This window comes from Lactuca serriola, chromosome 8 (assembly GCF_051521515.1).
Source record: "Lactuca serriola cultivar US96UC23 chromosome 8, Lser_US96UC23_V15, whole genome shotgun sequence".
NCBI classification, from domain to species: Eukaryota; Viridiplantae; Streptophyta; class Magnoliopsida; order Asterales; family Asteraceae; genus Lactuca; species Lactuca serriola.
This window is the reverse complement of record NC_136415.1, coordinates 138,567,602-138,577,656: the sequence shown is the minus strand read 5'-3', so window position 1 is coordinate 138,577,656 and position 10,055 is coordinate 138,567,602. Positions and strand designations below refer to the sequence as shown.

Here is a 10,055-nt window from a genome sequence, read left to right as displayed (position 1 = left end):
AATCTTGAGGGCGAACACCACTGCCCCCAACTCTAGATCATGGGTGGGATATCTCGTCTCATGAGGCTTCAGCTGCCTCGATGCATATGCTATCACATGCCCTCTCTGCATCAACACCGCCCCCAACCCCAAAATCGATGCATCACAGTATACCACAAAGTCCTCCATCCCTTCCGGGAGGGCTAACACCGGGGCTTCGCATAACCTTTGGTGAAGCGTCTCAAAGGAGGCTTGCTGCTTGGGGCCCCATGAAAAAGCGACACCCTTCCGGGTCAACCTGGTGAGTGGCACCGCGATCTTGGAGAAGTCCCTGATAAATCTCCGATAATAGCCTGCCAACCCCAAGAAACTCCTGATCTCGGACGGTGACCTCAGCACCTCCCAACTCATCACTGCCTCCACTTTGGCCGGGTCGACCAAAATCCCCTTCTGGTTAACGAGGTGCCCTAGGAACTGGACCTGTCGCAACCAGAAATCACACTTGGAAAATTTGGCGTAAAGCCTCTCCGATCTCAGAACTCCGAGGATCTCCCTCAAATGCTCCTCATGCTGCTCTCTAGATCTCGAATACACCAAAATATCGTCGATGAACACAATCACCGACCGATCCAACATCGGCTTGCACACTCTGTTCATGAGATCCATGAACACTGTCGGGGCATTGGTGAGTCCGAAAGGCATCACCACAAACTCGTAATGCCCATAACGCGTCCTGAACGCTGTCTTCTGGACGTCCTCATCTCGCACCCTCAACTGATGATGTCCAGACCTCAAATCGATCTTGGAGAACCAAGATATTCCCTGTAACTAATCGAACAAATCGTCGATCGTTGGCAACAAGTAACGGTTCTTGACCGTCAGCTTGTTCAACTCCCAGTAATCAATGCACATCCGGTGTGAACCATCCTTCTTCTTGACAAACAGGATAGGCGCTCCCCACGGCGAGCTGCTCGGCCGAATAAAACCCTTCCCCAGCAGCTCCTGAAGCTGCGAGGATAACTCTTGCATCTCTTGAGGTGCAAGGCGATAAGGCACCTTAGCGATAGGTGCGGCCCCCGGAACCAAATCGATACTGAACTCCACTTGCCTCACAGGAGGCACACCCGACAACTCCTCTGGAAATACATTCGGAAACTCACGCACTATCGGAACCTCCTCAACTGACCTCGGTCTCTCGGAATCCACCCGCGTATCCATCACATATGCCACAAAACCCTTACAGCCCCGCTGTAGACACTGCCTCACCCTAGCGGCCGAACAAAACACTGATCCAGAACGGGTATCCTCGCCGTACACCGTAAGAACTCCCCCACTAGGGTCTCCTATGGTCACCAGTTGTCGCTCGCAGTCGATAACCGCACCGAATCTGCTCAACCAGTCGATGCCCATAATGACAGAGGCATCACCCATCGCAATAGGAACCAAATCAATCGGGAACTCAACACTGAAAATCTCGAACACGCACCCCCGGAGAACCTCCATGGCATATATCACCCTCTCGTCAGCTATGGAAACTCTCAGAGGCCGACTCAATGCCTCACGACTAACACCGATATGCTGACTAAAAGCCAAAGATACAAAAGACCGACTCGCACCCGAGTCAAATAACACCAAGGAAGGTACATAATTCACAAGAAAAGTATCTACGCATAACATAATATAAGCATAATATCTCGACATCAAAATAAATACACGAAAGAATACATACCAGCCACGACATCACGCGCTGCGCAGACCTCCTCCGCGGTCAACTGAAAGACTCTCCCTCGTGCCCTTGGCGCTTCGGCTTTCACTGGCTTACTCTCGGTAGCTCTGATGGCGGCAGGGGTAGATCCCTGAGGTGCTTTGTGTGCTGATCCCCGCGACTGCGGACACTCTGCCTTCTGGTGTCTGGTTTGGTTGCAGTGAGAACATACTGCAAACCCCTTGGGGAAGTCCTTGGCCATATGCTCCTCCTTGCCACATTTGTAGCAAGACCCTGCTCTGCACACTCCGTCGTGGCTCTCGCCGCACTTGCCACAAGTGCGGCCCCTCTGGTTCCCTGATCTCGAATTGGCGGGCTTGGCCCTCTTGGCTACCGGCTGGGACTGCGCCGGTCGCCGATCCCTCCCCTGAGACTCAGCCTCCTCCCTAGCTTGAGTCTCCAGCTCTATCTCCCTCTTCCGGGCATTTTCCTGAAGCTCGGCAAATGTCCGGTACGTCGAGTTCACCACAAACTCACGTATGTCCCTCCTTAGAATGCTCAAATATCGACTCATACGTGCCTGCTCGGAGGAAACGTGCTCTGGGCAGAACATCGCCCGCTCATGAAACATCCTCGTGATCACAGTAACAGACTCAGTACGCTGCTTGAGGGTCAGAAACTCCTGGGCCAAATGCTCCCTCTCCACCTAGGGAACGTACTCATCTCGGAACATAGCAGTGAACCTCTCCCAGGTCACTGCTGCAAGCTCAGCAGGCGTATAGTGCGCCTTCACAAATTTCCACCAGTCCTTTGACCCCAAGCGAAGCTGGTTCAGCGTGAATCGGACTCTCAAATGATCAGGAGATGTGCAAGTGAAGAAACACCCCTCTATGTCTGAAATCCATCTCATCGCCGCAATCGGGTCCTGGGTCCCGTCAAACTCCGGTGGTTTCGTGTTGCTGAACTCTCGGAACAGCAACGCATCACCACCCTGCGGCCTCGTCGCAGCTATGGCTGCAGTGGCTGCAGCAACAGCAGCCTCACAAAGAGTAGAGTACTTCTCATCAAATGTCTCTATCAACGTGGTCTTGATAGACCCGAACATCTCTGGTATCTCTGCTTTGATGGCTGCAGCCACCTCCTCCTGAATGATCCTACGGATCTCCTCATCCCTCGTGTCACTGGTCCTTGATGTCTGGCGAGTCCCAAACATGATCTCTCTCTATGAAATACAACATAAGAATAATATCATGGACTCGCTCGAGTATACTCACACTCGAGTACTCCATCCTACTTGTTCCCTAGTACTCCAAAGATTCTTACTTGGACTGTGCACTGACCCGGTGTCTTCAGTAGTACGGACCCAATACTACCGTCCACACCGCATCAGCATCCACCCCAAGTCCTCCTCTCAGAGTCCCAAGTCCCAAGCACTCTACTCTCTCTAATCATATGATACTCGCAACAGATCTCTCAATATCTCCTCGCTGCTACCTAACCACTCTGAAATATTCGTAGCAGTAAGACTCCTAGACTCAGGCATCACATATCAGGCCACTCCAGTCCTAATAAGAATACCTAGTCTACTCTAGCATGCATATCATAGCTCATCAGATAACATATTACATCATATATTATAACACTTATAATGATGGTATTTTGGGAAATCACCGTTCGGGCGCTGGTTGTTCGTACACACGACTCTGCTCTGTTTATCTCATAAGTTCTTCTTTTGAAAACTTGTTTTATTATCAAAAATTTTCTCAAATCCTCGGTTTGAGTTCAGATATGCCCGAAGGTGCACCCGAATCCCTCAAACCTAGGCTCTGATACCAACTTGTATCACCGTAAAAATTAAAACAATTTTTCACTTTTGAAAACTACATTTTTAATTAAACAATTCATTCACAAAACATCATAACATCAAGTTTTCAAATCACAATGTCTCCCAAGATCAAAATACATCCAATTCCCATATGTGTGTACTATAACACTGTGAATTTCAAAATAATTTTTCGCATAATATAAAAACATTTTCATTTAATTTTCATAAAAACATCAATGTTTTAAGACTCCAATCCATATCATATAAAAATCCCAAGATCATATATCAAAAAAATCCCATGCGTGTGTACAGATCAAGCCGGCGCCTTCCCACGGTCATCACTAGTACCTGAAACAAACAACACTAACACTGTAAGCACAAAGCTTAGTGAGTTCCCCAAAATACCACACATAACGCATATTAGCCACTCGAGGCTATAACTCTGTGGGTCCGTAGACCCTACACTGTGAACCCACTAGTTCTAACTCTGGGAACCTTCTGGTTCCAACTCTATAAACATGCACAGCATAAATCACATAGAAATAATGCAGCACAACACATAACATCCTATAGCATACAAATACTCTGTCACATAACTCTGAAAGTATAGTGAGAAGAATCACCTCGCATATCTCGATAACTCGCAAATCCCGGAAATCACTCGCGCTCGATCCCCCGAGCTATAATCCTCCTATAACACAATATATCTCTAATTAACACTTTCTCAACCAAGGTTGACTACCCCTATCAAGTCAACACTGGTCAACTCTGGTCAACGGTCAACGGTCAATTCTGACCGGACTCGGCGAGTGCACTAGAGCGACTCGGCGAGTCTATACGTGTTCACCGACTCCCTAGGATCCTCTTTTGACACGTCGAGTACTTCCCTGACTCGACGAGTTCCACCTGGCATGAATCGCGGGGCCACCACGACTCAACTCGTCGAGTCTCAAGAACAACTCGGCGAGTTCCAGCTCGAATCAGTCCACCTGTCAACCCTCTCTAACTCTCCCTGACTCACTAAGTCAACCCTTAACTTGGCAAGACCACTCGCTGAGTGGTTAAGGACAATCTTCATGCTACTCGCTGAGTCTGTTCTTTGGACTCGGCGAGTCCATGCCATGCATCAACTCAATCTCGCTTCTGAGGTCAGATCCGCTCCAAAAACTCATAGATCTAGCCCTCCCAAGCACATTCATCACGTAAAGTTACCATCTTGGCTACCATGCAACGCCTACAAGGCTTCTTTTGATGAAATGACATCTAAAATGGTAACCTAAGTCCCCAACTCAAAAGGAAAGGAATAAAGCAGGCCATTTGGGACTCTTTGGACCCACTAAGGTCCAAATCTATGTACCATTTCCCCTAGGGACCTCTCACACTCCAAATACAAGGCAAACAAGGCATGAAGAAACCCTAGATTTGGCCATATCAACAAAAACACGAGAATAAGCTCTGAATGATACCTCAAGTAGCTTCTTCTTTCGAAATGGAAGTAGATCCAAGCTCCCTAACTCTCCTAGCTTGACCTTCCTCTTCCTTTCTTGCAAACACAATCAAAATGGTGAATAATGGCCTCTTATCTCACTCACAAGAACTCTCAGCTGCTCTGGTGCTCTCAAGGTCGAAGGTAGCCGCAATGAAGGGCCATAAGGTCCTTTAAATAGAGCCCAGGACCGGGAAATTAGGGTTTCATTAAACTGCGCGGACTCGTCGAGTCCATTCCTTGCACTCGCCGAGTCCAGGCGCGAACCCGCGTCCAAAACCGCGATCCTAATCGGCGAGTTTGAGCTCCAACTCGCCGAGTCCCCTCACAAAATACCAAAGATATATGAATAAATAATACCTGGAAATCCGGGCTGTTACATGTGCGAATCAAGCCGGCGCCTTCCCGCGGTCATCACTGGTACCTGAAACACATAACCCTGAACACTGTAAGCATAAGCTTAGTGAGTTTCCCCAAAATACCACAATAATCACATAATAGCCACTCGAGGCTGTCACTCTGTTGACCCTCTGGTCAATGTGTCTCAGTGGGGCCCTCCAGCCCCAACTCTCTGTGGGCCCTCTGGCCCTAACTCTAGCGACCCGAAAGTCCCAACTCTGTAACTCTGAATCATGCATATCACATATCACAATAAATCATAACACATAAATACATGCAATCACACTGGCATATAACTCTATAATACTCTGTCTCTTAACTCTATTACCACACTAGGTAAAGTATAGTGAGAAAACTCACCTCGCGTATCTCGATAACTCGCAAATCCCGGAAATCACTCGCGCTCGATCCCACGAGCTATAATCCTCCTATAACACAATATATCTCTAATTAACACTTTCACAACTAAGGTTGACTACCCCTATCAAGTCAACACTGGTCAACAATCAACTTTGACCGGACTCGGCGAGTGCACTAGAACGACTCGGCGAGTCTATACATGTTCACTGACTCCCAAGATTCCTCTCTTGACACGTCGAGTACTTCCCTAACTCGACGAGTTCCACCTGGCATGAATCGTGGGGCCACCACGACTCAACTCGCCGAGTCTCAAGAACAACTCGGCAAGTTCCAGCTTGACTTAGTCCACACGTCACCCTCTCTGACTCTCCCTTACTCACTGAGTCAACCCCTTAACTCGGCAAGACCACTCGCTGAGTGGTTATGGACAGTCTTCATGCTACTCGCCGAGTCTGTTCTTCGGACTCGATGAGTCTATGCCATGCATAAACTCAACGTCACTACTGAGGTCAGATCCGTTCCAACAACTCATAGCTCCAGTCCTTCCAAGCACATACATCACGTAAAGTTACAATCTTGGAGCTCATGCAAAGGTCCAAAGGCCTTATTTGATGATATGGTCCCTAGAATGCTATTATAAGCTCATGGCCTCCATTAACACTCATAAATCTTGAGGGAAAAGAGTCTCTGGACCTCTTTGGGTCCAGATCTAAAGCACCAACACAAGAAGAGGCCAATTACTCCATGGATCATTCCACAAAGAAACCCTAACTTTAAGATTTACACCAAGGAATGAGAAAGGAACGAATGGTTACCTTAAATGAAGTCTCTAAGCTCAAGAATCACTAGATTAGCACCCTCTTTGGTCTCCTCTTGCCTTGATCCTCTTCTATATGCTAAAACACCCACAAATAGTCAAGGATCTTCCTCTTCTCTCTCACAAAACGCTCAAAGACTCTTTAGGGTTCTCTCTGGGGTTGGTGGCCGCAAATGACGGCTATAAGCCCCTTTAAATAGGTCTCATACCCTGGAAATTAGGGTTTCATTAAACAGCGTGGACTCGCCGAGTCCACCTTTTGGACTCGTCGAGTCCGGATGTGAACCCGCCCCAAACCGCGATCATACTCGGCGAGTTTGAGCTCCAACTCGCCGAGTCTCCTCACAAATCACCAAAAATTATAAGAATAAATAATACCTGGGAATCCGGGCTGTTACAGTACAAGTGGTGTTAGGATCAAACATAATTCAAATACAAGAGTTATTGGTTATCAAGCAAATATTATATTTGAATATGTGTATGGAACTCCAGATTATAAAGTTTTTTAGTTTGATAAACTTCACAACCATCCACTTGAGAAGAGAAGTGATTTAAAAAAAAGCAAGGTGAATGTCATATTCAGAAAAAGATTATAGTGAGTGCTTCCACAACAAAAATAGGTCCAACTATGGCTCATAAGTTGAGGCAAGTCTGAGAGGTGGGTATGAGTTTGTAAAGCCCAAAGTAGTTGAGTATAAAAATTTAAGGAGAGATATCAATAGAGTTATAGGTTATAAAGATGCCTAAATGAGAGTAAATGCAATAAATGACCGTCAATCCCACTGTCCAAATTACTTATTTGAGTTTAATTGTAAAGATGATCTATTGGACTCTATGTTTTGGGCTGATGAAACGGAGAAGGCATATTATGCTGAATTTGGTGTTGTTATCTCGTTTGATGCGACTTTCCGAACAAACAAGTAAGTTATTTTATCTATTTTTTATAGCTTATTCATATATAAATATTTTAACTTTATGTGTAATGTGCATTTTATAATATTGAAATTATTTTAATAATATACTCTAACTGTATTCATACATCATTATTGTTATATTCAATTATGAATGCATTAAAAAATGACTTTAATGAACACTTTTTTTTTCTGTGTTATAGGTGTCGAATGGTTTTTGCTCCATTTACTGCTATTGACCATCATAAAAAATTAGTTACTGTTGGAGCGGGGTTTCTAAGCAACGGAATCATTGAGTCCTACTCTTGGTTGCTTAAAGTGTTTCTTAAAACTCATGGGAAAGAACCAACATTTGTTTTAACCGATCAAGATGGTGCAATAAAACATGCTAATGAGAATGTGTTTCCTAATTCAATGCACCGATTATGTAGATGACATATAATGAAAAAGTTGAAAAAAAAAGGTATTATTTTAATATATTTCAAATATGTTACATAGTATTTAGTTATTCATAGATGATTATAGTAATTTTTTAAATATTAGTATATTCATTTATGAATATTTATTATTATTTTACTTATTAATATTTATTCATTTATGAATAAATATAGAAGTTGATTTTATTTTTGATTTAATACAGATACCAGATGATTTATTTACGAACGCAGACTTTAGAAAAAGATTCCCACAGCTTGTTTGGGACATTAATATGCAACCTGATGTCTTTGAGATGAAGTGGGGTTTGCTTATGAAGGAATTCAACCGTGAACGCACAAGATGGTTTAAAGACATGTTTACAAAACATGATTCATGGATACCTCAATATTTTAACGATATTCCAATGTGTGGGTTGATGAAGACTACGTCGATGTTAGAGAGTATGAGTTCATTCTTTAATACCTACTCAGAAAGTGGTAATTTACTTTTGAATTTCATGATGACTTACGACAATGCCATTCAAAATTAAAGGAATACTCAACGAGAGCTTGAGAAGGCATCAAATAAAGCATCATATAAAATGGAAACAACACGAGAAATAGAATTAGAATTATCAAAAATTTATAAAAGTACATTATTCATATATGAATATTCTGATCATTTTTAAATTAGAACATGTTCATATATGAATTTAGTATCTTATATGAATACTTACAATGTTATTATTCATATATGAATATTTATTTATGATTATTCATATATGAATATGAATTACTATATAAGATTGGAATGTAATATTCATATTTGAATACTTATATATGATTGTTCACATATGAATATTCATTTATGAATTTAAATGTGTAAATTTTGTTTAAATTATTTTTTCATTTTGTTATTATGTTTTTGTATCAGGTTGAAATAAAAGCTGAAGAAAAAGAAATAAATTGTAGTTGTGAACGTTTCAAGTGTATGGGTGTTTTATGCAAATATGATTTTACAATAATTATGAGATGTGGTGTTAAAGAAATTCCTAAAAGGTACATTCTGAAAAGATTGAGAAAGGATGTGATATCAAGAAATTATTGTTTTAATTCTCATCAATCCGATTCAGGGGATCATGAGAATGTGAAGCTAGTCAATGATTCATATTATAGTTTTGAATCATCTTTGGATATTGTAAGAAATGAAAAAAAGAAATTGTCTTTGTTTGCTGAGAAACAACAAATGTTGTTGAAGAAATTTGAGAGTGATTATACATCTGGTGGATTGTAAACAAGACAGATGGTGAAGTCGTACGCAAACTTATGGTCGTTTTTATTCCTATTCCAAAAGAGATTAAAATTCATGTTCTTCAAGTTCAAAGCAATAAAGGTTCCGGAATTAAGAAAAGAATTCCAAGTGTAGGTGAAGCGACATATAAATTTTTTTTAAAAAGAACATAGAATGTGCTCAGGATGTGGAAAACGAGTTCCTCACAATTTAAGTACATGTCCAGTAAGAATTGCAGTTGCACAATCAACAAAAGATAGTTAGGGTTTTTGTTTTGTTTTATTTTTATGTTTTCTGGTTCTATTCATTTATGAATATATGCAGATAATAACCATAAACAATAATATTCATGTATAAATAATACACATTTATATGGATATGGTAAATTGATATGTGAAATGCATGTTATTTTAAAATGAATATATCATATTTGTTTTTTAATTTACTAATAAATAAGTTATGTGTATTTAATGTGTATATATATTTGCTCAAGTTTCAAATTGATAAAACTAATGCTTCTTTCAGTAGACTATTAAACACACTAGGCAGTGTACCTAATCGTGTAATAGTATACCTATGGTAAGAACAAGTGTCGAACTCAAGGAACGGTGTTTTGGCTAACTTTATTCCACTATTTACTCCTTACTAATAAAATTAGAAAATTTTTTGTTTTCCTTTTGGAAGTCTAGATACTTAAATTACCAAACTAACTAGTTATCAATTAATTAAGCTAAAACTAAACTAAGGCAAGATAACAACGATGAATTAACCAATGTGAGTAAGAGGCTTTAGTTTAGCTTGAGATTTACTTGTTATTATGGTAGATTTATGAAAGTGCAATGGATTTTAGTTTCTTCAGTTACCGA

The 10,055-nt window shown here is 41.8% G+C and overlaps 1 protein-coding gene across 1 annotated transcript; it reads left to right on the top strand.

The window, feature by feature from the left end:
* Window positions 1-7,318: 7,318 nt before the first annotated feature.
* Window positions 7,319-9,192, top strand: LOC145067448 (protein FAR-RED IMPAIRED RESPONSE 1-like). Its single transcript, XM_079014586.1, has 5 exons — window positions 7,319-7,491; window positions 7,686-7,881; window positions 8,123-8,396; window positions 8,704-8,711; window positions 8,833-9,192. Exons 1-5 carry the CDS (start codon window positions 7,319-7,321, stop codon window positions 9,190-9,192), a joined length of 1,011 nt encoding a protein of 336 aa, XP_078870712.1.
* The last annotated feature ends 863 nt before the right edge of the window (window positions 9,193-10,055 follow it).

Excerpts from the sequence above, each read along its gene's own strand:
- LOC145067448 (XM_079014586.1), top strand. The coding sequence starts at position 7,319 with ATGAGAGTAAATGCAATAAATGACCGTCAATCCCACTGTCCAAATTAC. Across the intron at positions 7,492-7,685 it reads GCGACTTTCCGAACAAACAA|GTGTCGAATGGTTTTTGCTC; the intron begins GTAAGTTATTTT and ends TCTGTGTTATAG. Across the intron at positions 7,882-8,122 it reads TAAAACATGCTAATGAGAAT|ATACCAGATGATTTATTTAC; the intron begins GTGTTTCCTAAT and ends GATTTAATACAG.